We start from the raw sequence: 27,128 nt of genomic DNA, 5'->3' as shown, positions 1-27,128 counted from the left end.
CCTAGCCAGTCAGTAATCTCCAGGCTCAGTGAGAGACCCTGTCTCAAAACCTGAGGTGAGGAGGAACAGAAGATGGCTCTGGCCTCCACACATGATAAATGCATAAGCACACGCATCTGCATACATATAAGCACATACATGCATGCAACACATATACACATAGTTTAAAAAGAAACATTCTCCTGTGCATATAGAAAAAACAGCTGTACAGTAGATCCAGGCCAACATGAATGCCTATGGCACTGGGTCAGGTCCCAATGAGCAGCCACCTAGATTGCGCTGCGTTCCCTGCTTTACTGAACAACCAAATACCTTGCGTCAGGTACCAGCTCTTCCCATCAGCTTTTCTACCGCTGTGCCAGCATGCATTTGGCTAGTTTCAAGTCTTTAAAACCAACCTGCCATGGTCTTTCCCAATCCAGTGGAATAGGAAATGCTCCAAGCCATGCTCCTATAAAACTAGAAATTGTAGTGATCTGAAGACTATTCTCCCAAATGGATGTAACTCTGCAAGACACAATACACAAGTTGTGACAATTTATATAATAGCTAGAAAATCACACAAGTACTACCACAAATCGATGCTACACATGTTTTTCATTCACTTAACATCATCAACTCCAGTTGACATAGGAACATGAAGATGTGCACTGTGAGAGACAGAAGATCACTGGAGTAATACTAAGTCCTCTTATCACACCTCCTGAGTCCTTTCCCCACAGACAACTGTCATTTTCAAATTATGATATACCTCTCCAGAAAGACTCTGTGCAGGTCCAGATACACACACAACTTTATCTTAAAGTATATACACATATCTACATAAATGAAATCTGTGTAAGTATGTATATTCCCAAATAAGATTTAACTACATCATGCTACAAGCCCAATTTAGCTTTGTTTTCTGCAGCAACAGCTATAATAGTAATTCATTATATGGATATAGAATGGTTTTCTCGACTCATCTTCTTCATGCTATATTTCAATCAATATGACTTCATCTATCTGACAAGGAACAGAGAACAAGAACTTCAAAGGATGCCATGATAGTGGACATGGTGGCACACACCTATAAACCCAGTGCTCAGGGCAAGACAGTGCTCAAGTAGTGACTTCAAAGCCAGAAAGGACTATGTAGTGGGGTCCTGTCTTAAAACAAACAAACAAAAACATAGTGAATTTTGCCTACTATTCCTATATTAGGGTAAAGGGAAGGACAGAACTCTTGCTCCTCTCATAGTTCAGGTCTTGATTTCAGCCTTATAATGTGAATACTTAAGTCATTCTTATGCATGACTATATGACCATGTAACTATGACATGTAAGAGCATGTGTCTAGTTACAGTAAAGGCCCACAGCAGTGCAGTAAGTGGGGTCAAAGATCTGATTGCTTACAATGCATGGTGGAGTTAATTTGAAGTTAATGAAAAGCAGCAGCAGCATTTTCATTAGAAGCTCTCCCAATTATTGCACACAAAGTGTACAATAGTGAATTACAGACAGTCAAATGTCTGCCATAAACCAACTCTGTCCACCTGACAGTCCCACATCCAGAAGAGTCTTGTTTCTGTTAAAACTTGGGGTTGAGAGGAGGTGGTAGACAATCACCATGTATTCAAATTTGTATTACTGCTGGGCCTTACTGCTCTGGATTTTAAGCAATACTTGTAAATGCTAGCCAGTTTCAACTAGCACACAGCAGAAGGGAAAACTTCCTATTTTGAAGAGGAAATAAACTGGCTGAGTTAAATATAAAAAGAGACTTGCACTGTCCAGGTAACTTCTCAAAGGTAAGTTTTGACTGGGTTTGTGGCTGACAAGTGTTGACATTAACCACAAAACAGAGTGCAATGTGCTGGAGACGGGAAGTGAGTGTGGGAGAGACTTAAAGCACACTTTACTCTGCTGGAGAGAGTTTACTCTTCTGCTTTCCCAGAAGAGGAAGAAGGTTGACCATCAAGGCTTGAAAGAATAAGCAGTGAGAGACCTTAAGCTAGGAAAATTCACTGTGTAAGCGGACACAGGTGATGCTGGATGAGGCCAAGAGCAAGATGGGAAACAGGCTGGAGAGATGGGTTAGAGGGTTTGGGTTGTTTGTTGTTGTTGTTTTTTAAGATTTATTTTTGTGTATACAGTGTTCTGTCTGCATGTATGTCTTCAAACCAGTAGAGGGCACCAGATCTTATTAGAGATGGTTGTGAGCCACCATGTGCTGGGGATTGAACTCAGGACCTCTGGAAGAGTACCCAGTGCTCTTAACCTCTGAGCCATCTCTCCAGCCCGTGGGTTAGAGTTTTATACAACGTCAAGCCAGGTGTGGCAGCTCACGCCTCTAGCTCCAGCACTAAGGAGGCTGAGACAGAAGGGATAGTTCAAGGTTAGCTAGGACTACAGAGCAAGCTCTAGTCCAACCTGGGATATAGTAAAACAACAACTTCATTGAGTATAGCAAAAAACAAACCAACCAAACAAACAGAAAACCCCAGGAAATCCCTTTCTAGCCACATAACTTACTTATCAAGTTTATAATGCAATAGTTTTTAGGATAGTCAGTGTTACATAATCATCACCAGCCATACTTAGAATATTTTAATCACTATAAAAAGAAACTCATCAGCAACCACTCTCCATTTTGCCTTCCACATAGCCCTAAGCAACCAAGCTACTTTATGTCTGTGGATTTGCCTATTCTTAATATTTCACGTAAGTGAGCTCAAATGGCAAGAATTCTTTTACTGATTTCTTTCACTTAGAATACTCTTTTCAAGGTTCATCTACAGTGTAGCATGTATCAATACTTCATTCAGGTCAGTGGATCATACTCCCTTGTATGATAACTGCAGATGTTATTTCTCCATCCAATAGTTCATGAGCATCTGGGTTGTTTCTGCCTTTTGGCTATTAAAAATAATGCTCCTAGGAACATTTGTGTGCAAATCTCTGTGTAGATACATGTTCTCATCTCTCTTGGAAATATACCTAGAAGGAAACAGCTGGGTCACCTGCTATTTGAGGAACTGACAGCTTCCCAAAGCAGCTAAAACATCTGATTTTTCCACAAGTTGTATGTGAAGATTCCAATTTTTTTATATCATCCTAATGATCTGTGGACTGCAATCATTCTGGGCAGTGTGGAATACCTCAATGCAGCAGACCTATGGTTAAGATGACATTAAAGTCATGCTATAGAAACCACTGAAGGATGTTAACCACAGGAACAATGTGATCAGAGTCACTGGAGGAAAGACACATCCTCTCCACACTGTTTCATTATTCCAGCAATTTGTAACCAACTTCTGTTTATTAAAATAAAAAGTGCAAACACCCAAAAGGTTGTTTTCAGTTTTGATTGTTTGGTGTAGCCATGAATGTTTGTGATCCTACATACAATAAACATAAAAAAATGGAACCAAGACCTATAAAACTATAAAAATTCTGTAGTCTGATTTTAAGAAAATGTATTTATCAAAATAACTTATGTAATGTCTTTAAAGTCAAAGACTACAATTAGAATAAATCTCCTCCCCTATCTGATTTCTACACCCTATAGAGATGTTTCCAATTATACACACACACATATTTTATATATATATATATATATATATATATATATATATATATATATATATACACATACATGTCTCGTAGTTCAAGATTTCCTTACTTTCTGCATTCTATTGTAGAAGTCAGAGCTCCTTTTATCCACAGCTTTCCGTATGAACACAGGCCTGTCTCCCTCTGTCATTTCTTCAATACTAACCCTGCCCCCTTCAGCTGAATGGACAACAGTGTTTTTATCCTAACTCTGAAACACCAACCACAGAGCAAAGCACAATCACATGTCTTTTCTCTCAGTAAATACACTTTCAGTTTCCCTGGGCTGCTGGGAGAGCTGTCTCTTCCCCTCTTCCCACCTGTTTATCTGCCTGTCGCTAACTCTCCTCTAAATGTTTAAAAAGGAAACTCCCTCAGCAGCGCTCTAGACACGTGCTTCCTCTTTCTCTCCCCTCTCTGTGAGGTGCCCGGCTCACCCCAACCTGGCTGCTCTCAGCCTGCTGACAGCCGCTGTCCTCTGAGGATCCTGCACTGTCATCTTTGAATTTCTTTGTCTCTGTTCTGCTGCTTCGGCAATCTACTGCCTGGGTTCCGAGTCACATCTTGACCCATTCTCTGTCTCCTCCATCCCCCATCACTTTTCCTTCCCCTCTCAAAAACAGCTTTGAGGACATGCTTTAAATCTGAAAATGACTTTATTATGACTGAGACAAATATTTTGCCTCGGATTTTTGGAAGGCATCATTCCCTTGGGTCCTGGTTCCCACTAGAGGTTCAGTACCATTCTAGCCCTCCATTTCTACAAGTAATATGCTTTTCCCACTCTCTGGAAGAATTTCCAATCATCTCTTTATCCCTGGTTATCTTACATTTCACATACAAAAAAATCTTTGTCTTTTTGTTTGAATAAGAGTTTTTTTTTTCCAGCTTCATCTCGACTTCTGTTTTGTTTTTCTATAGTATTTCATTTTCCCAGAGCTTTACTGCTGAGTATTATTCCCTTTGCCTGTCCGTGTTTTACAGATATATTAAAAAAAAAAAAAAAAAGTGGTCATCTTCTGTTCGTTCTTGTCTTTGTTTTGACTGAGACCCTTTGGTTTTAGATTTCATTTGAGGTTAGACGGTGTAAGTCTAGCTTCCTCAAGGAGGGAAGGGTTGTAGGTGAGAGCAGACTCACTGGTGTGTAGAGGTTCTTTTAAGCTTTATCTCGTGAAGAAGCTGAACAAATCTCAACATTAGGGTTAGCTGAAATGGCTGAGGCGTTGAGGGGTACAATTCCATTTCTCCATTTCTCTTCTTCCATTGTTCCACTTGTTCGTGTTACTTTCACAGTATCTTCTGCTCTGCAACCCTAATTCACTCAAATTTTTTTTTTGGCATAATGAGCCTCTAAGAATCCCTCAGAATGCAAAAACTGAATAATTCTTTCAATCAGGAGAACTACCATCTTTAGAGTCTCTTTTGTGCTACAGAAGCACACATTAGTCTTATGTTTGTCTCTCCCTTGTCTCTGTATCTATCATATGTTCTCTAATTGCTTCATGCTTCCCAACTCCTTCCTTATCCTCATTTCTTTTCATCAGCTCAAACCTTTCCTTCATGCTAAATCTTGATCTTCTAACTTGCCTTATGCTTCTTGATATTTCTTTCATTTTGTTTTGTTTTGTTGAGACAGGGTCTTTCTACATAGCCCTGGATGTCCTGGAACTCACTATGTAGACCAGGCTGGCCTTGAACTCAGAGATCTGCCTCTGCCTCTGCCTCCCAAGTGCTGCGATTAAAGGTGTGCACCACCTAGCCACTTGTTGATATTTCTGAAATATGTATCATACAGGTGGTTAGGTTCTGAGTTTATGGCACTGATTCTGCAATCTGGTCTTCGTCATTTTCACATCTTTGCTCCTTGTAATAAAAAAATACACTTACTAACACTTTTCTGTGGTAGACTGTGTGAAATTTGCTTGGTTCGGGGTCCAGGGGTCTTTTCTCCGATCACATTATTCATCTGCCTGTGCATGTCTCTCCCTCCCCTATGCCCCACCACCCTCACTGCTGTGTGCCATTTCTATTGCCCTTGCTCACACGTCCCATGGACAAGCTGGCCAGGCTACCTCTCTGCTCAGATACAGAACAAGTGAATTCTCTCCAGGGCTGTCTTCTCAGCTTAACTGGCTCCAATTGTTCCTGTCGTCAATCTGCATTTTGAACGCTGGATGTTATTCCCTACCTGTGTTTAGCTGTTATTGTTTCTTTTTTCTTTTCTTTTTTTTTCCTTTTTTTTTTTTTAATCTTAAGGCAGAGGAAAAGAACAGCAAAGAACAAGGTAGATGCTATCTCTGTGATTCAATAGTAATACTCAGCTGAAAATATAGTAAGTGGTGGCTCCATGATTCAAACTTTAAAAAATCCTGGCCAGGGTTTCTACATCCTTTTAGAAACCAGCTGAAGCTATTATGGTACCGTCTGTGTCCTTGGCAGTCTCAGGAGAAAGCAGCCCTTAGGTTCATAAAAAGCAAGGAGCCCGACAATGAGACAGGGAAGGGTTGCTGTGTTGGTGAGAAACTCTATGTAGCTGTGCACACATTCTTCACATTAGGACCCTAGTTTGACAGTGTCAATCAGCTGCTGTTGATCCCTGAGTTCTACTCCAGCAATCTAGTTCACAGAAACCCTTGCCTAAGTTTTGTTGAAACAAATATGTACACCACATTACTTACAACTGTTCAAAGAAATCCTTGCTCAAGTTTGATGAAACAAAGATATATATATATATATATATCACCTTACTTACAACTGTGAAAATGTGATAACTTTCAATAGTAAATTAATCACAAAACAATTTTAATGATATGATGCTGAGACTAATTCAATCACAGTGACCTACTCTCCTTCTCAGTAATTAGGCTAGGAAGGTACAAGAAAAGGAAGCTACTGTCTTTTCCATCCTAGACCAAGGACAAAAACTGAAGAATCCCTCAGAATCACAGCCATGTCCTATCCAGAAGCACCAACATCTATATTACAGCATCACCATATTCCTCCATGGTCAAAACAATATAGGCTGAGGTTTCATTTCACTTAAAGATATGATAACTGAGGGTACTATGCAAAAAGTGGTACAGATCACTCTTCGTGACAATAAGGCCTATGTACCTGCCCATATTACTTGACTTCACTGAACTTCATTATGTTAAATATCTACTGAAATATGCCACTCTGAGTGCCTCCTGTATGTCAATGTACCAGTCATTGAATGCAATTAACAGTAAGCATGCATGCTTAGATATTCTCATCAGAATAGGTTTAAGGATTTGATCTAAGGAAAGGGGGGGTACAACTCCTCCTGGTGGCTAAGAATATTTTACATAGTTTTCAGTATAAACTTTCCCCACTGAATGAATATTAAAACCTTTGCCAAGTTTGTGTGACTACATTCAGACTAAGTTACCTACTTTTATATGAGTACATCTTACACTCTTAATGTCCATGGTAGTTTTCTCCAGATAAAGTCTGTATCAATATAAAGATAACAAAAAGAGGCCCGTTTTCATCTACAGGGCAGGTGCACTGAGAGCTTTCACTTTGACAAGACTGCTGATCTGAGCGTCCTATCCAGGAACACATTAGCTCAAGTGACCAAGCTCGAATTCAGACAGTTAAACAACAGCATAAGCAAACTGACAAGTCAGAAAGCAAACTTCACTACAAAACAGGCCTATGACAGGTTACTACTCTCCTTTATAAGAAGTCCGCAAGTGAAAAGAACACACTTCGTGATAATTACAAGGTGACAAACCAAATCAAACTCTTACAAATCAAGTGTGCCCAATATTATGCAGACCAACAAGAAGCCGGCAAAATATTTTAAGAAACCAAAGTACTTTTTTGTCATCAGTTTCTTTACAAGAACATTCTCTCAGGGGTGGTTTCATTTACTTTTCTGGAATAATCTCATGGAAAAATCCTGTTAAATAGTGAAATTAAGTATGTCTAAATTTCTAAAGTATCAGAATTGATCCTTTACTCTCAGGATGTAAGTCTCAATCTTCAAGTTCAAAATGTTTGCATTTTCAGCTCAGTACTGAATTTACATGAACGTGCAAAGAAATACATTAAACCTAGGGGCTGGAGGGAACTCGGCGGCTAAGAGCACCTGATGGTCTTCCAGAGGACCCAGGTTTGATTCCTAGCATCCACATGCTAGCTCACAACTGTCTGTGACTCCACTCCTGGGGGATCCGACTACCTCTTCTGGCCTCCACACACTAGGGGCACACGTGGTACACAGACATATATGAAGGCAAAACACCCACACATGTAAAAATGAATAAGTAAATTAAAACTTAGTTATTTCACTTCAAAGTAGTGTAAATTGTTTATAATGATTTGAAGCTGGGTGAGATGTCAATTCAAAACAGGCCTGTTCACCCTCAACATCTTAGGTTCATTTCAATGCTTCTAATTACACTAATCAATATAAAGACATGAAGACTTCTGTTCCAGTCCAATGACTGGTCCATGTGCACTCCACCCTGAATTAGCTGGCAAAGCCGTACTATTCTGTGATAGCTACATACTACACTTGTTGGTCTGTATTTAAAAACCAAACAGAATCACTCAGACAAACTGTAGTCAGGGCTGGATATCTAGACAGATGCTCTCACTATTTGTTAATGCACTTGACAAACATTTCTTGAACATGCTCTTTGATTTACTTATTACCTTACTCATTCTGGCAATAATTCACTTTCTTCTGATCATATTACATATGAGAATTCATGGACCTAAGCAGCTTGTCTGAGAGGACCACCATGTAGGGAAGGGCATGAATCCGCCCTCTGACCTTGAACTACAAGCATCTTCTTATTTCTGGCCTCAAGTTCTAGCTCCATTGTTTACTGACTATGGAACTTGAGCCAGGCACTCATCTCATCCTGCCAGACTTCCAGAAACTTCATAAAGAACATGGTAAAATGTCTCGGAGGACTAACACAAAGTTTATGAACATGCTTTAAAGTTATTAAAATCTGTTTTCTGGTTGATTTTATTATGATTTCATGTCATATCCTATACAATAGTAAACAGAATGGTTTGTATTACAAACCAATTCTTTTTCATCACCGTCCTCTAGCAGCTTACCAAGGACCTGTTCGTCAACTAACTGCATGTTGGAAATCTTGGAAGGGTAGCTTTTATGCTCTAGTGATATTTAGGTGGCATCTGAGAAACCTAGCAGCTTCCTATTACAGCCCTAACTTTCAATAACCAAGAAATCAATTCAATATCTAACTCATTGTTCTCATTTGGAATAGGACTCAAATTTCACAAGCTAGCTAAAAAGTTTCAATGGAAACTCTCTCTAGCTTATCTACTAGCTTCTCAGATGCTTTCTCAGAGATAACCACTACTTCATCAACTTCTGCATTCTTCAGAGATCCACAGGTCTACCTCTTCTACCCTTCCAACCTCGGAAATAACTGCTGCATCCTGTACACAAGCTCTAACCTTGGTGGATTTTCTGCTTGACCTAAGTAGTGCTGGGGATGTGGCTCAGTTGACAGACTGCCTGCCTCCCACACACGAGGCCCAGGGTTTAATCCTAATACCACGATCAAGTATCAATGCATGCTCCAACATGAATGAACCTTGAAAATAGTATACTAAATAAGAGAAATCAGTTACAAAAGATCACAAATTGAACTCATTTTATATGAAATGCCCAGTACAGGCAACCTACTGAGATAGTAACAAAATTCACGGTTGCTTAGAGACATCAACAGGGTAGCAATAAGGACGTAGAAATATACTTCTTTTTGAAGTGTCGAAAATACCCTAAAATTGAGTCTAGTGATGGGTATGTATATCTGTGACTGTACTGAAAGCCATCTCATACATTTTCAGCAGGTGACATTTATGGTATGTGAATCGTATCTCAATATTGTTTCAAAAGTTTTTCTCCCATGAGCTGGCAGGATGGCTCTGCAGGTGTGTTGGCTAGTTTTTTGTCAACTTGACACAAGTTTACATCATATCAAGAGAAAACGCCTCCATCAGAGTGGCCTGTAAGCAAGCCTCTAGGGCATTTTCTTGATTGATGATTGATTTGCAAGGGCCTAGCCACTGTGGGTAGTGCCATCCTAGGCAAGAAGGTATTTAAGAGAGCAAAGTGAGCAAGCCAGGAAGAGAAAGCCAGTAAGCAGCATTCTTCCGAGGCTCTGCTTTAGTTCCGACCTTGAGTTCTTGCTCTGACTTCCCTCAACGATAAACTATGATTGGAACATGGAAGCTAAATAAACCCTCTCCTCCCCAAGCTGCTTCTGGTCACAGGGTTTTCTTGCAGCCAAAGAAACCTAACTAACACAGCAGGTAAAGACAGCTGCTACCAAACCTGTCAGCCAGAATTCAGTCTCTGGGGCCCATGTAGTGAAGGAAAGAATCAACCTCCAAAAGTTGTTCTCTGACCTCCACCCATGCCTGATGGCACAGCAGCACCCACACATATATGCACACATGTGCACACACACATAAATAAATTAATTAATTCAGAAAATATACGTAACTATACCTCCCAATTATATCAGTTTACTTAATGTATCATGAGCCATATTCATCCACATTTGGTGTTAATTCTTAGCCAGATTTCCAATAACCACCTTTCACTACTTCACAATAACTGACAAGAAACAAATTTCAAGTCTTTTCCTGGGAAAAGAATATTATTTGATGTAATATTTATGTGGTTTTGAACCGTTTCAGTGTGAAACTGTGCTACCATTTTTATTAAGTTCCTAGCTTCTTCTTCTTCTTCATTTTTTTTTTTTGTCATTAATGAAGTCTCCAAGCATTATGTCTCTAACTCCATCCTTTCCCATATTGCCTACTTTGCAAAGTACAGTGAGTTGTAGAACACACAGGTCAAGTGACAGAAGAACTATCTATAAAACCAGATGACAATGTGTCCTCTAAATATATAACTAGACACAAAATTTAAAGCCGGCTAAATCACCAGTCTAAACAAACCATTAAAGTTTCAGCCAGTTTCCACATTTAAAATTTTCAAACTAAAATAAGCTAATTCCATTGGAGGTACTACGCTAACAATGTGTGTGTGGAGGGGGGATATTCAGTTGTTATGCTTTTGTTCCTAGAAACTTTATGAGTAGACAGCAGCTTGGGGGGAGGGGGGAAGATGAACTAAAACACAGCATGACCAAATATAAAATAACCAATACTCATTCTCAAAGAAAAATGCAACTTACGGAGACAGGGCACCCAGAGCCCGTCCTCCGTTCTCCTTGAGCCGTGGATTTCCGAAGTACACAAACGGCCCAAGCTCACTTCAGTCTCTATGCCCCTCCAGCCCTGCAGAAGTCTTTCCTGCTGCTGGTCTCACCAAATGCTCTATTTCTGATGCAATCACCACAGAGCGGTCTCCTATCAGCCCAGTCTTTGCCACGCCCCACTCCTACAGCACTGACTGTGGGATTTGTACACTGGAGTCACTGGTCTGCTCTTTACATTCTTAGCCCTTGAACACATGGCTCCTCCGTGTGATCTGAACATTCTGGAATCCCCAAAGAGCTAGTACAATGTGGAACACAGAGTCAATGCTCAAGAAGTTTGGCTGCTGGGTTATAAATAGGTCAAAACCATGAGAACTAACTCACCAATGTTCTTAGTTAAAAATTAACCATTTTCAGTATGTATTCTCTCAATGGCTTTAAGGAAGTTAAAACTTTAACTTAGCTATGCTGAAAATATATGTATGGTAGCTACAGAAATGAAATCTGGCAAAGCTTACACTCTCAGATCTTACCATAAAGAGGCTAAACAAGAGATGGTTAGACAAAGTATTTTTGATTATGAACTCATTTCTACATTATGAAATGCACAGAAGCGATTATACTTGTAGTATTGTCTCTTGTTAATGTGAAGGCAGGGGCTGTAGTTCTCTGTCTGGAGTTCTCTCAAACCGTCTACCTCCAGCCTCTAATCTCCAAGAGCACTGGCCCCTTTTGACATCTGGGAGAGCTGGACAACGCCTCAAAACACTCACAGGATGAGTACATCGACACGAACAGAAAATACTCCTTTAGTTCTTTTAAATTACTACTGTCACTAAAATACAAATTTGAAACTTACCCATTTCTACTGAAAACTCTGAGCCATGCTTTGAGGTTTGGTCCTAACAAACATAAGCAAGGTACTGTAGTAAAAGTGGACAAAATAACTGCAAATAAAAATGTTTCCAACACCAACCTAGGATAAAACAAGAAAAACTGTTAACTTTTCAGAAGTATTAGAGGTACATTTATTCATAAGCATGTATCATCTTTGTAAGTGCATTCACTATTCAAATATCTTCTTATACTTTACTCTGAAAAACTCCTGAGACTCACTAAATAAGACTAAATTATTCTACTAGCTTTAAAAACATCCTAGAAAATTACATGGTTTTAATCATAAATTTTAAAAATGTTAAAAATCTGAAGATCCATACTGAGGCCTTCTTGCAAAACAAAACAACCAAAAAGTTCAGTTTTGGATAATTAGCTTTCTTCCTTAACAATCTCCAAAACTCTTAAAGTTGAACTGCTTTTTATTTAACCACATGAAGACACTAAACTAAAGATCATCAAGTTTCACCTCAAGAGTTTATGACTGAGGTCTAACAAATTTCATTCTGATAAAATCTTGAGCTATGGAACACATTGTCTATTCATTGATTCTCTTGAGATGGATTAGACAAAACCATTTTCCATGACTTTCCTGCCCTGCCTAAAATAGAATAATCTGTTAGTTTATTGCATGTATACAACTGTGTGTGTGTACCTGCAACTGCAGCTTTATGTGTGCATGTGTATGTATAATCACTCATTTAACTATGATCATTTAATCATGGCTAAAATAAAACATCTCATTTAACAAATATTTGTGAATTTAGTTTCCACTAATTTGAAATTCGTCCAGTTTTAAAGACTGTTAAATTTTAATATAAACATTGATGTTTGATAAAGGAATCTATGCCCCTTAAGAAAATAAATTCAGCTACTCTAGAATCATATTTGAGTCACTGAAATACTATATATAACCAATTTATACATATCACAATAGTAAGTTGCCTGCATTTATCAAAGCATGTCCAGCTTGTGGCCCTCACCCAAGGATAGCTATAAATGCATCCCAAATGATAAACTTACTTACAACATTGTCATATTTTGGTAATGTGATCACGAGGTTCTTAAACACAACTTTGTAGATGACCACATCGTGTTGTACTGTCAAAAGGTTAGACACCTAGAGGTTTTTCACAGCCATACATTTATTACTATTATATTTATATATATGATACATAATATATTAACAGTGTTTATGATGTATAGTTGGGTATCAGAAAGCTAAATAACAGAAACATGTGAAGAATTAAGTTGTCTCAATGGGTTGTTGGGTATTTTTTTTTGTCTCAATATTTTTAACATAACAGTACTAAAAACAGGACAATAATAGTGTTTTCTACCTTGATCATTAATCAAACCCACTGTGGTTCCACTACAGTTGATAAGAGCTAGCATATCATTTAGTAAGTTAATATATGGAAGCATGAAGTTAAAGTAAAGATTCAGAACTCACTCTATTAGTGGTGCTCCGTAGAGAACAAAAATGATATGAAGGAACACACAAGACATAAGAAAGTACATACAGCATTTCAAAACTCTGGTCACCTAAAAGAGAAACGAATAAACTGAAGACTCAAGAAGATACTGAAGAAGCCACAAATTCTGCCATTTTACATCCAAATAGAACTCATTCCCAAAATGTCTGGGACAGCTGAACCTTCTTTGTTGGGTAACTTGAAATCAGATCACATGTCTTATCACATACACAACCCTCTAAACAGACTGCACAAAACTTAAGGTCAGGGCCAACAAGATGGTTCAGCAGGTGAAGGCACTTGCCTCCATGCCTGATAACCCGAGTTCAATCATTGGAACCCACACAATGAAAGTAGAGAACTACTCTCTGATCTCACTATGAAAGCTGTGCTGCATGCACACATGCGCACACACTAAATAAATAGCAAATAAATAAATGTAATAATTTTTAATTTAAAAGACAAATATCACAGGAGGCAGAGGCAGGCGGATCTCTGTGAGTTCGAGGCCACCCTGGTCTCCAAAATGAGTTCCAGGAAAGGTGCAAAGCTACACAGAGAAACCCTGTCTCAAAAAAAAAAGACAAATATCACACAAATATACTCTACCATATACCATCATAAGAGCCAAAATTGATTTCTGTTTATGTGGTATGATTGCAATATTATTAATACTTAAGAAATACTGACAATAGAGTGTTGGGATACAAAAACCATAGTGACCTTATTATATAAAGACACATGAATTATGTACAGAAAGTAATGACTACTATACTTTTCTTTCATTTTTAAACAAAACTGGGGAAATTACATCAAAAAAGCAAAATACTAAATAATTCCCAAAATCATATTCATATTGCTGTATAAACAATATTAAAAAAAAAAAAAGACATGAACATCTACAAATAGGTCCATCCCCGGAACACACTTGATCTGAAACTCAAGAAGATATAATAGTAAAACACATATTAATGTTTTAAACTTTAAGTCAGTTAAGGTGTTTAAAACAGTTTAATAGGGCGTTATATATAATATTGAATGTTCAGTGAGAATTTTAATTTAACATAATTGTCAAGTGTCATAGAACAGTTTTTCTGAAGAAAAATTGATTCCAATATCTGAAATCTTAACTGTTTAGTCAAGGAAGGGCACATGTGAAAGAACTGTTACAGAGACTTAATTTGTAATTTCTGGACAACTCACTTATTTAAGGAGTGAAAATATATAGGCTGGGTTTCAACCCCTGGCTGAGGGAGCTATTGACAGCTGATGGCCGCTAAGGCAAAGAAAGTCAGTTTTCTTTAGGAGTGTGGTCCCTGGTAGGTTGAGCACGTTCTAGTGGATGGCCCCACATCCATACAGATATGGGACTCTAGAGGTTATAACAATAACAACAACAACAAAAGGGCTATGAAGTTGGGCAGGGATTAGGAATAGAGTAGGGGATGAATATGATCAAAACACATTGTGTGCAGGTATGAAGTCATCAAAGAATAAACATATATATTTTTAAAATATACATGAGCTGAGGGATAACTCGGTCAACAAGCAACAAGAACCTGAGTTGATTCCTCAAACTCACAGTAAAATGCTAAGTATGGGGCATGCTTGTCACCCAGCACTGGGGAGAGATGGAGGGATGTCTGGGGCTCATTGGCCAGCCAGTCTAGCCTAATTGGTGAGCTCCAGGACAACGAATGACCCTGTCCACAGCAGGTGGACAGTGTTTCTAAAAATGAGACTTGAAGTCGGCATCCAACCTCCTCATGCATTTGCACAATGTAGCCCACCCCCCCACCCACATAAAAAAGTACAAAAATAAATGAAAACAAACTGCAGTGTCTTATAAGTTATCTTCAGCGATGATATAAAACAATGGTTATACGGGCTCATAATATTTATACTGTGATGCATTGAAGGAGCCATAATTCCACAGTTAATGAACAACAAAGATCTATCAAACATTGTAGGTGACAGGCTACTGCTTTTGGGGGGTGGGGATTGGTTCCCTTTATATGCTGTAAATAACTCAATAAGAATATAACAATACTTCATTCTTTGTTTTGTTCTATCAGGACAAGGCTTCTCTATGTAGCCTTGGCTATCCTGGAACTAGTTCTGTAGATCAGGCTGGCCTTGAACTCACAGAGATCCGTTTGCCTCTGCCTCCTGAGTGCTGGCATTAAAAGCATGAGCCAACCACCACCCGTCACAAGGCTTCATTCTTACACTATTACTTCCATCTAAAAACTGGTTATTAATGAGTCAACCTTACCTTATGTGATAATGAACTTCTTCTAGAAGGTACATTTGGTTTCACTACTAAATATAACAGGAGATTGACACCAGTCACAAGAGCAGAGCAAGTGCACAGCCAGGTCAAGTGAGTTTCCAGGATTGAGAAGTTATCCAGGAAGAAGGACGGAATAAAAAAGCTCAGGGAAATTGAAAATACGCACAAAAGATTGGTATACAGAAGTCTCTTGATGTCAGTATCTTTCATGGTGTTTTCTTGGGTAGCTATCTAGTAGAAAACAAATTAAGAAAAACATGTAATAATGATTTTCCCCATGTCCCAAACACTTCAATACTCTATGAGTAAACCGTGTACTAATAATTTTCTATGGGCAATCTATTTGTCTCAAAGTGCAGAAGATGTGTAGATAGATTCGATATCCTGCTACTTTAGATTTTTCTTATATGATACAAACACCTTTTGAGCCTTAAAAAATTTCAGTAGAACTTTAAATATTCATGACTGATCTCTGCAAAGGGGGCATGTATTAGAAACAATTAAGCAACTAATTTTACTTTTTGGGGGGCCAAAATCAGGAAGATGAAATCACTCTAGTTTCCAAATGCCAAGCAAGTATACACTTGGATATGCAATATAATTAGATGGTCATTATGTTACACTAAGTGCTCCCAAAGCTCTTGGAAAAACAAAGTAACAGTCACAGACTCTAAATTCTAGTCAAAAGCAGAACATGAGTGGGAGGAGAAACAAACGTTTACGGTCTCTAAAGGCGTATATTTGACCTAACTGGCAGTTTATCTGTTATATTGGCTAAAATTAACAAAGAACTTAAAGTAGTACATGTTATATTGTGGTTTAAAAAAAAAAAAAAAATCTAGCCCAAACAGAAACATCCATACAGCAGGGAAGAGAAACTGGCCTGAAGGTGAAAGCGCAAGTTTGGGCATTGTCCGTCCTATCAGCCCTCATCAAATTCACACACTCGTTTTCAAAGGCAAATATGATACTGATTAAGCAAACTGGATAAACAAGTTAGTAGACACGGGCAAGGTTACACACACTAAAGCCATTGCAAGCATAGCCTCTTCAACATGAAGACACCCTTCAGGGGTCCGGAGAAGAACGAACAGTAAGAAAAGACTGGGGAAAGTTTCTCAGATTCTTCCCTCCAGGGCCGGGGTCAGGTGGATAGCGGGGGAATCAGGAACCCATCCTCTTAGTAGAGAGCGTTTCTGGGCCACCTGCAAATCCTGATCTAACCTAGCGAGCGGTACCCAAACGCCAAGGCTCCTTGGATGGAGCCCTTGCTCAGACACTGGCGGGTCCTGAGGTCCCCCAGCACTCCAGACCTGTGAAGCCACCAACCGGAGTCGCGATCCGACGTGAGCCGGGTCGGAAGGCGCGGCTGCTTCCGAGCCCTCCAAAGCAGCCTTTGCCCAGGTGCAGCTCAACCCAACCCAGGGTGGCTCGAGATTCTGCCCGAACCTCCGGCGGCGGGAGTGTGGGCAACTGAGGGGCGTGATCAGAGAGAGAGATGGAGCTGCCCCTCCCGGACCCCCGGGTGACCCGAGAGACAGGGACAGAGGGTCGGTCCCGCGGACGGATGCCGGGATCTCAGAGGGTGCATCCTGCAGGACATTCTCTGGTCCGCAGGAAGCGTGGCGCCCCGCAGGCCACCGCGGCAGTCGGCAGAGGAGCCTGCGCCCGCCCCAGGCGAGCGTGAGGGGCCTGCCGCCGGCTTACCTAACTCTCCCGCCCGCCGACGGGAAGGGGACACCACCGCCTCCCACCCTCCTCAGGTGCGTCAGCCTGCCATGGCCCTGGCGCAGGCGCAGACCCAGGAGGTGGGGACTCCCACGTCCACAGCCAATCGTTGAGGAGGGGGGGCGGGCCAATGAAAGAAGCCCCGCCCATCAGCTCAAGTTCGTCCCTCCCGCGGCTTTCCAGGTGCAGGATAGGCGGGAGCGGGATGCCGAGAGAGCGGAAGCCAGCTGACGTAACCGGAAGGGGAAGCCTCCTCCGGCTGTGTTGTTGATGTTGTGTGGCGGCCGCTCCTGATTTGGGGGTTGAGGGGACAGTCGGTGGAAGGATGGTGTGCGAAAAATGTAAGTTAAGGGGCTGCGTGTGTGGGAGGAGGAGGCGGGAGGAGCCTGACGGAATTCTCGTGGGATCTCGGCCTTGGCTTTTTCTCCTCCGGGTCTGTGGATGTAAGCTTTGCCTTCCTGCCGTGCTCCGCCGTCATCCTTGCGGGTCCCAGGGACTGTGCAGTCCTATGCTTTGTGTTCAGAACGGTCTCAGTTCTGCACCTCTCCTGCCCTCCTCCCGCCCTTCGTCCTGGATCTCTTCAGTTACAACTTTTTTTTTTTTTTTTTTTTTTTTGGTTTTTCGAGACAGGGTTTCTCTCTGTAGCTTTGCGCCTTTCCTGGAACTCACTCTGTAGCCCAGGCTGGCCTCGAACTCACAGATCCGCCTGCCTCTGCCTCCCGAGTGCTGGGATTAAAGGCGTGCACCACCAGCGCCCGGCTCAGTTACAACTTCTTGACTTTTTTTTTTTTTTTTAAGAGTCATTTAAAATGGATCTTCAAAATCTTCCCGGTAGCATCGAGAGTTGCTACCCGTGTAGCAAGTATAAATTCCAGGCTCTCAGTTCATTTCTGAGATTACAAACAACGAATCCTTTCTAGTACTAGTCATATGTCCGGTGTAGAATTTGAATTTGAATTTTTGGCCTGTACCGTCCCGTCCATTCTTTTCATTGTTACCCACAGCATTGGGGAAGGGGAAGGAGAAAGTCTCATCATCGCCAAAGATATCTGTGTAGTCACCCCTGGAAGCTCTTTTTGATCCTTTTAGTTACCATTCAATAATTCTAATGAAATCCTTGAGATTTGTTGAAAATATTTGATTTTTTTTAACTGCAAAAACTGGTGATTTGTTTAAAAACAACTTTCTTATCTCGATATCTTTTCCTCGGGCTAAACATAAGAACTCAACTCTTTGTATCCCAATTATTATCTAATATACATGATCCATTTTGTTTATATCCCTTCAGTACATAATACTCTGGACACAGACACCCCCAAGTAGCTGAAATTACAGGCCTGTGCCATCAGGCCCAGCCTCCATCCTTAAGCAGTTATTTTTATTCTTTTTGAAAGTAGGGGAGATGTGTGATTAAATGTGGCTTAAATGTATGTATATTTTGTGCCTACCCTTTCATGCTGTGTAATTCTTACATGTATAACTTGGGTCGTCTTTGTCGTTTTTTGTCAGTTCTGTACATTTGCTAATAGATGACAAAAATTCTGTCTACTTTCACTTGTTTTAATTCTCTCTATATTGTAAGTGCTTTGTCCCAGATGATACTGGGGATAGTAGGAAACTGAGCTAATATCTCCAAGGAACATAAAACTTTTCAGAATCCAAGACCCATAGCGGCATCACCGTAAAATGCACATGCTTTGCACTTGAATGTGTTCCATCCAAGGTCATTTCCTCCTCCTCCTCCTATTTACTTCTCTGCTCTTCCGGAAAAAAGCTGATGTTTTATTGTTTTTAACCTCCTAGTCTGTCTGCTCATCACACTCACTCTGTAAGTAAACTGAAATCATAACTCCTACAAAAGCCATAATGTCAGGCAGCCGCCACAGTTCTGTCTTTCCCTGTGTCCTAAATTGTTTCAAAAAGTTGTTTGTCTCCAGATTTTTAGAGTTACTTCTTATAACTTTAGAAATACAAACTGACTTTCCATACTACTAAAGAACTTTTAAACTTTCACCAGTATCTTCCATTTCCTCAGTTCCAAGGAGGTTTTTTGGTATTGTTTTGTTTTATTTTATTGTTTCTGGTTTTTGTTTGTTTGTTTGTTTGTTTCTCTGGCTCCATTAAATCTTTGGAGAATGTTTGGCCTCGGCTAGCACGTCCATACCATTGAGTGTCAAATTCACTTCTCCAGCCTGACTTTTTCCCTACTTAAACAGTAAGGTAACTGACTATTTTGGATGTCTGAGACCCTCTACAGATAAGGCCCTGGCTTATCCTTCCAACTTCATTTTCACCAGCATTTACCCTTTTCACACTTGAGTTAGCCAGAGTATGTATACCCTGAACTTATGCGGATGTATACCCTGAACTTCCCATGCCTTTCCTCAGGATGTGCCCTTTATCTGTGTAGTTTGACTTTATCTTCTTCATATTTGCGTTGCCAGTTGTTTAAACTGTCTCAATTAGCTCATATTTATAAAATATAAAAAAATTATTTTATTTTATTTTCCAGCTTATATTTTTACTGAAGGACTCTTCACTTTTTTTTTAAGTCTCTGATCACTTTGAAAATCTGATGAATCCTATAGACTCTTAACAAGGAAAAAAATAGAACACACTTACTTGGTTTGTGTACCGTTCTATCCAGTTCATTTATTTCCTATGATCTGCCTACAAGCTCTTAAGAAACTAATGAACTTGGATATAAGCCCGCTGAAATCTAGATTCATGGTTTTATTTCCATCGGTACCTTGTACAGGGTTTTGTACATACTAGGTGATTATGAAATGTTGAAGGATGAATAAGTTTGTCAAATTGTTTAAATTATAATTTTTTAATTGTTTAAAAAATAATTGTTGGGCTGGAGAGATGGCTCAGGGTTTAAGAGCAGTGGCTGTTCTTCCAGAGGTCCTGAGTTCAATTCCCAGCAACCACATGGTGGCTCACAACCACCTGTAATGAGATCTGGTCTGAAGGTACACATACAGATAGAACACTGTATATATAATAAATAAATAAATCTTTAAAAAAAATAAAATAAAAAATAATTGTTTAAACTATAAACAGTGAAAGCATCTTATTGTCGGATAAATCTTCTTCAGACTCAGTTATCCATTGTCCACAGTTACTATCTTAAGTCTTCATTCACTGGTTTCCACCTCAGCATTTGTAGGTTTCTACTGTAATCTGACTTGATAGCATTATCAACCTCAGGCATGATGGAGTATATTTATTATTTTAAAGTTAGAAAAGAAATGGGCTCGTTATTTTATTTCCACATAGTATGTTTATTAGATGATAATTCTTCTTCCCTTTTGCTATCTTGCTTTAACAGGTGAAAAGAAACTCGGCAGGGTTATCACTCCAGATACATGGAAGGATGGCGCACGGAATACCACAGGTATTGTTTCTTCCTAGGAAATAGGGGCTAGATCGGATACTTGTAGGCCTTGCTTTAGAGTTTCACTGTTAGCAAAGTGAAATAGGAAATACATGCTCACTTATTATCTCATCTATTAAACACTAAAGAGTTCTGGATTTCCCCCTGTGATTTTATATCTCCTTTTTCATCATCTGAGTTACGTGTACGGATTCCTAATACAGTCAAAAAGTAGTAAAATTATGAAATCATTTCAGTATGTGTCTATTTGATTCAGCTTAATAAGGGCTGTATTTAAATTTCCTTCCCACATCTAAGTTTTATGTTCTTGAACAAACTTAAACTATTTTCACTTACATATAGCAGGCCAGGCATGGTGATACACACCTTTAATGCCAGCACTTGGGAGACAGCAGCAGGCAGATATCTCGAGTTCGAGGCCAGCCTGGTCCACAATTTGAGTTCCACACAAACCCTGTCTCTGAAAAAAAAAAACCAAACAAAAAACATATACAGCAAAGGATATCTTCAAGGGTGGGGGAACCTAGTGTTTTTCTGTATTCAGTCTATGCTATTAAAGTAGAACGATGTTACAGAGACAAAGAAAATCTCTTTGTCTACTACTTTGAGACTTAGTAATAAATCAATTGTATTTTATACAAGTGTTTATTAAGAACTGGGCTATTATATGAGGATTTTAAAAAATCACATAAAGGGTAATTTATTGGTCGAAGGTCAGAGAGTGAACTTTTAAACTACTTCATGAGCATTAAGCACATTGTATATTACATGCACAGAAGTAAATTTTTATGTATGCACTTTTTTCAATATACAGAAAGTGGTGGGAGGAAGCTGAATGAAAACAAAGCTTTGACTTCAAAGAAAGCAAGGTAGGTGAGAACATCTTTAGAGTTTATGAAGTTGACTTTTTAAATAGCAAGCCTGCTGGAATGAACGTGCCTGATCCCGGTGTGGTCGAGTTAGGCAATGGTGGTGTACAAAGGTGGCCTGTTTGCTGTAAGCTGTTCCTCCACCCTGTGCCAATATAGGAAGAGAATAGTGCCACTTTCTATTATTTTGCAAGAAACATGATTTCTGTTTTATCTCCTTGTTAGTTTGCCTACAGATCAAAGGTTCCAAGGAAACGTGGGAAAGTCATGAGCTTTGGAGTTGAAGCTGAATTTGAATGGGACTGTCTCTCTCTGTAGTCACATGACCTGAAGCATATTACTGCGGTTTCTTACCCTTTCTGAACTGTACCTTTTCATTTGAGAATGAGGACAAAATGCCTCCCATCTTAAAAACAAGATTTTGATAGCATACTTCATTACATTCAGTTTCAATTTTTACAGGGACCTTTCCCACAGCTATCCCATTTCCTGGCTTCCTTTTCCCACACTGATGGGTTGTTAGCCAGAATGATCATCTAGAAGGTCATGTAATTCCTTTGCTTAAAGCCTTCCATTGGTTCCCATTCCCTGTAGAATAGAATCTAAGTTCTCTTCCATGTTCTTACAAGGTCCTCCATGATAGGACATCTTTCTCTTCTGACTTCCCAGTATACCACTCCTCCTCGTCTGTCATGGAACATCCTCATTAGATTTGCCAATCTCACCGTCACCTAAAGCAGTTCCTCCTGACTCCTTGTTACTTGGTACTTGGCTGAGATGTGAGCTCCTCAGTGAGTGGTCCTTAACTAGTAGTTGTCTCCTCTCCCTACAGCTTTCAGCTGGGATTTTCTTTGTGATGCTCAATACTTGTCTGAAAAACTTGTTTTATTGGATTGTCTTTGTTTTTTCTCTCTGTCCACTCCTATTTAAATTTGATGAGGACAGGGAATTTGTAATGTTCATCTTTGGTATTTAGAACAGTAATTGGATACAGTAAGTATTCAGATGTTTGCTAATAGAATAAGTAGCCATTGTGTGGCATCATCCCAATGATAAAAAGAAATAATGTTTATAAAGTGGCTGCTACATAGTAGGAGCTTATTTAAAAAAATTGATAAAAACAGCGTAATGGACTTAATGTTCAGCACAGCATCATACTGTGTATTGTTGATTGACTTGGTGTTTTCTAAGACCATTCAATTTTTACTAGTTAGTTATATATACCTTTAAAATTCCTTTAGACTCATAAGTTATTCTTATTTCTGAAGTATAGCTATTACTTTTGAGTGCTCTAGCGAGCTTATTTTAGAAAGTAGACTACTACATTACATTGAACTTCCAATGCCATTATTTATAAGAAGCAAGAACTCTGGGAGGCTGCAGAAATGGCTCAGTGGTCAGAAGCACTGCTTTTCCAGAGGACCTGAGTTCAGTTTGGACATCAGAAGACCCACAACTGCCTATAACTCCAATTCCAGGGAATCCAATGCCATCTTCTGGCCTCAGCAGCACATTCACCACCCACACACAAACACACACAAATATAATTTAAAAAATAATAGACTCTTAAGGAAGAAAGAAAGAAAAGAAAAAGTCTACCAATTAATCATAAGAATTCGGAGATTAAAATGTCATCTTAGAACAATAAAAGTGTGGTTTGAGAAAAGGACCCCAAACATCCTTACTCTTGTGGGAGTAAAGTGATTGTCTAAGTTTAAGAAGGTCAACCTTTAAAGGTGATCTGTTGCCTGGCTGTGATGGTAATCCCAGCATGTGGGAAGCTGAGCAGGAAGATAGTAAATTTCATGGCAGCCTGGGTTATGTGACCAGATTCTGTCTTAAAAGAATAAAGACAAGCAAAGGGTGTCTGTTGGTTTACTTGTCTATTTAATATAGAAAATAATGGAGCTGGAGAGATGGCTCACTGCTTAAGAGCACTGACTGCTCTTCCAGAAGACCTAGGTTCAATTCCTAGTACCTATATGGTGGCTCACCTTGGTCTGTAACTCCAGTAGGAGATCTGGTGTTCTTCTGGCTCCCACAGGGACAGCACACATGGTACACAGACATATATGCAGGCAAGATACCCATACACATAAAAATAGGTGAATGAAGGCAAAAAATGTCAAACAGGAAAGAAGCTTCGATGCTGTGCCCCAGACAGGATACCAGAACTGTGATGCTACCCAGAGAAAGTGTAAATAGTTACTTTGGAGCTAGGCGAACAGTTCTAAATTAGAGCACTACTGCCACTCTTGGGGGAACTAGTCTAAAGTTATTGGCCCTGTGGTTCCTATAGGATGCCATGTTTATATAGTGGAAACCCCTTGATTCAAAGGGAGTAGGCCAGTCAATTAAAAATGCTTGTTATGTAGTCATTAGGAGATGTACATAACATATTTTATCTTAAAACATAAACTGAATGTATTTGTCTATCACTGGGTAATACTGTCTATCGAGGTAAAGCTGGATGAGAGTTTTATATAATTTTCCTCTCATAAACCATCACCAGCATATATTCTATACCGTAGTGGAACAAAAGCTAAGCCAGGTATGATGGTACATGCCTGTGATCCCAGTGCTCAGGTGCTGGGACAAAAGAATAGGAGTTCAGGGTCGTCCAGCCTGGCTTTACCACCAACTGGAACTGGGAGATGACCTCAGTTCAGTTCTCAGCACCTACATTAGCACCTCAAAACCACCTGTGACCCAATCTCTGAAGGACCCAAACCCTTCTGGCCTCAATAGCACGCACGTGCGCGCGCATACACACACTCACACACACACACATACACACAATATTTTTAATATTTTTGGTAGTTGGCTTACCCATAACCCAATTCAATAGTAGTTATAACAGTTCACATTTAGTCATCCTAAAGCAGTTACTTAGATTCTTTTGTAGAATCAGTCATTCCTTATACTCATATTTCATCAATTTTCATATTTATGGCACAAATAGAATGGCACGTACAAGTAATAGGAATGGGTCTGATATTTATGGCTCTTCATAAACTACAGCTTACATGAAGGGCAGAGTAATGCAGGCATATTACACAGTAGTGAGCCGGCGGAGGGCTCTGTCAGTTGTGGAATTTGGTAGGAGAAATGACAATGCATACATTAATCAGGAGTGTAGCTTACAAGAGGTTGAGAGTTTCTCTTGTAGTATGAATATTTTTTTGCTTTTTTTCAACTTTCTAGGTTTGATCCATATGGAAAGAATAAGTTCTCCACTTGCAGAATTTGTAAAAGTTCTGTACACCAGCCAGGTTCTCATTACTGTCAAGGCTGTGCCTACAAAAAAGGTACGTTTCTTTAACTTAATTTTTCTAGTCTCATCAGATCTACTTGATTTGCTGTTGCCTTGGATAACAGAAAGGAGTAGCCTTTCATAAACTGTTAGTCAAAAAAATTAGTAAAAAAATACTCTTTTTTCTAAGACAAAATGGAGTTTAAAATATATTTGTAGTTAAAGGATATTTTTCTTTTATAATGCTTTAAAGTTCTTAAAGATTCTCAAAGCCAAAAGAGGGCATCATGTGTCTTCTTCCTTTGCACTCTCTACCTATTCTTTTGGTTTTTTTGTTTGTTTGGTTGGTTTTTTGAGACAGGGTTTCTCTGTGTAGCTTTGGATCCTGTCCTGGATCTCACTCTGTAGACCAGGCTGGCCTCGAACTCACAGAGATCCGCCTGGCTCTGCCTCGTGAGTGCTGGGATTAAAGGCGTGTGCCACCACCGCTTGGCAACCTATTTTTTTTGTGGTGGGGTCTCTCCCTGAACCTGGGGCTCCTATTTTCTCAGTTGATCTGGAAGGCAGCAAACCCCAGGGATCCTCTGTCTCCACCCCCACTTGGATCTGGAATTATGGGCATTTGTGAGGATATGTGAAGATTGAACTCCAAACTCTAGTTTACATGATGACAGGAAGTGCTCCTAACCATTGAGCCTCTCTCCACACCCGCTAAGTGCTTTTAAGCTTTAGATTGACATAAAGAAACCAAAAGTTGGTGGTACTATGTTCCTCACGTTTTCTTTCGTTTCAGGCATCTGTGCAATGTGTGGCAAAAAGGTTTTGGATACCAAAAACTACAAACAGACTTCTGTCTAGATGTTCTGGTGAACTCTGGCTTTCTATGGTTGTACTTTTTGCTTTGACTTTTCAAGGTATAATGTGGATGGTCCGTCCTATGAAATAACCTGTTTCAAGATAAATGATTCAGTCTAAAGCAGGGATGTTGATCAATATTCCTTCATTTGCTCTCATGAAGCTCTGAACAGCAATGATATAACCAGTTGTCTGCGCTAAGTGGTTATTTTCCTTGTGAGCATTTTACTGAATAGAATAAGTCACAGAATTAATGAAAATGGTATTCCTGAGTTCTTTATGCACTTTCTATTTAACATATGATTCTTTTCTGATCCATGTATTTTATTTATAGATACTGCAAATGTGAAATTACTGATTCTTTTCTCTGAATTTGACGTCCAGACTTAGAATTCCTCCCTTACTCACAGATGTCACAGTTCTTAGAATCAGCAGTCCCTTGGTTAAATGCATTTTCATTAGCTGTGAATATTCGAGACCATTATTGCTGAATGGTTCCTTAGTAACTAACTAGTGCTGCCACAAGTCAAACAAGTTGCGTTTTTTAGATTTATATTTGATGTTTAAGTGCCAGTTCCTTTCCCCTGTGAACAAGAGCCAGTGGAGTGCCCACTGGTCCAGATGAGTGCACTGTATTTCAGAGATGCATTCTGTCAACATTATCTTAAACTCAAATTGTCACGAATGCAGGGAGAGCAGTGTTTGTCCATGTGTCATGAGAATGAATGTCTTCTGCCTTGGGAATGTTCTTTGAAGCAGGAAACAAACATTTTCTCAATCTCTCTACCACCCCCAACCAAGAAATCAATAAAACAAACATCTTGGCTCTTGTGTGTATCTTAATGATGTTACTGTAGACTTCTAGGAGACTGTTCTGAGGTTCCAGATGGTTTTTCTTCTATTGTTTCTTAGATTTGGGCCTTCTGTAACGGTAACGCCCGCGTTACTGTCACCCGTTCACCATGTCCGAGCAAGGGGCTGCGGATAAAAAATAGAGACAAGAAACAGCGAGTCATTCGCCACGGCTGTAAGCCGGGTGCCAGCCGAATGCCGTTTATTGAAAGAGGGAGGAAACCTTAAATACAGGCTTACAGCACAATGGCGGATCCCCGGAGGGCAGAAGTTTGCTACTGAATGTTCTACATTCTTGCATCTAAGCTGTTAACGCCCAATATGCAGGATACACAAACAAGGAACTTCCCTAAAGCATTCAGGAGGGTGGATACCGGCAGGGAATTAGAATAGGGAGGACATCTGGTCAAGGTCGGCAAGCAGGCAACGGCTTTACTCAATATGGGAGGAGACCAGGGCCCTACAGCCTTCTACCTTTTAAACCCTCAGCCTACCAGGAGACCAAAAGGATATGGTGTTTCGAGCTGTAGGATCTTAAATACATATTACTGTAATGAGGGAACCACTATAAATAATGAAAAAGTAGACATTGCTTATTGTTTTAAAAGAAGAAAAAGTCATCATTTAATCTACAAGATTTTTCAGTGTTTTTCTAAGATGCTTTGTTAGTT

General features: G+C 39.7%; 2 protein-coding genes and 1 long non-coding RNA gene across 8 annotated transcripts in view; 1 reads left to right on the top strand and 2 right to left on the bottom strand.

The window, feature by feature from the left end:
* Pigf (phosphatidylinositol glycan anchor biosynthesis class F) overlaps positions 1-17,392 on the bottom strand; it is a 53,064-nt gene extending 35,672 nt beyond the window's left edge. The window contains exons 1-5 of one of the 6 annotated variants that reach the window (XM_059248434.1): positions 17,208-17,392; positions 15,483-15,731; positions 13,186-13,277; positions 11,698-11,814; positions 399-507 (exon numbers count right to left, since the gene is read on the bottom strand). In XM_059248434.1, coding sequence (XP_059104417.1) covers positions 399-507; positions 11,698-11,814; positions 13,186-13,277; positions 15,483-15,710 — 546 coding nt within the window. In that variant the 5' untranslated portion in view covers positions 15,711-15,731; positions 17,208-17,392. Of the gene's footprint in view, positions 1-394; positions 508-11,697; positions 11,815-13,185; positions 13,278-15,482; positions 15,732-17,207 lie in introns of all 6 variants that reach the window. The other 5 variants (XM_059248439.1, XM_059248436.1, XM_059248437.1 and 2 more) reach the window with 5 other exon arrangements.
* LOC131897518 (uncharacterized) lies at positions 9,246-11,691 on the bottom strand. The gene is made up of 2 exons (XR_009375713.1): positions 10,815-11,691; positions 9,246-10,432 (listed from the first exon to the last, which is right to left on the bottom strand). It is a non-coding gene; the product is annotated as an uncharacterized LOC131897518 (long non-coding RNA).
* A 20-nt stretch (positions 17,393-17,412) lies between the features above and the next one.
* Positions 17,413-26,436, top strand: Cript (CXXC repeat containing interactor of PDZ3 domain). The gene is made up of 5 exons (XM_059248442.1): positions 17,413-17,569; positions 20,563-20,628; positions 21,443-21,497; positions 24,702-24,805; positions 25,544-26,436. The coding sequence occupies exons 1-5, from the start codon at positions 17,554-17,556 to the stop codon at positions 25,606-25,608; spliced, it is 306 nt and encodes a 101-aa protein (XP_059104425.1). The 5' UTR covers positions 17,413-17,553; the 3' UTR covers positions 25,609-26,436.
* Positions 26,437-27,128: the final 692 nt, after the last annotated feature.

Source organism: Peromyscus eremicus, chromosome 22, assembly GCF_949786415.1.
Source record: "Peromyscus eremicus chromosome 22, PerEre_H2_v1, whole genome shotgun sequence".
Taxonomy (NCBI): domain Eukaryota; kingdom Metazoa; phylum Chordata; class Mammalia; order Rodentia; family Cricetidae; genus Peromyscus; species Peromyscus eremicus.
This window is presented reverse-complemented; position numbering and strand designations above follow the sequence as displayed.

Bases quoted from the DNA above. Each gene is read 5' to 3' on its own strand.
- Cript (XM_059248442.1), top strand. The intron at 20,629-21,442 runs GTATTGTTTCTT...TTCAATATACAG, and splicing joins TGGCGCACGGAATACCACAG to AAAGTGGTGGGAGGAAGCTG. The intron at 24,806-25,543 runs GTACGTTTCTTT...CTTTCGTTTCAG, and splicing joins AGGCTGTGCCTACAAAAAAG to GCATCTGTGCAATGTGTGGC.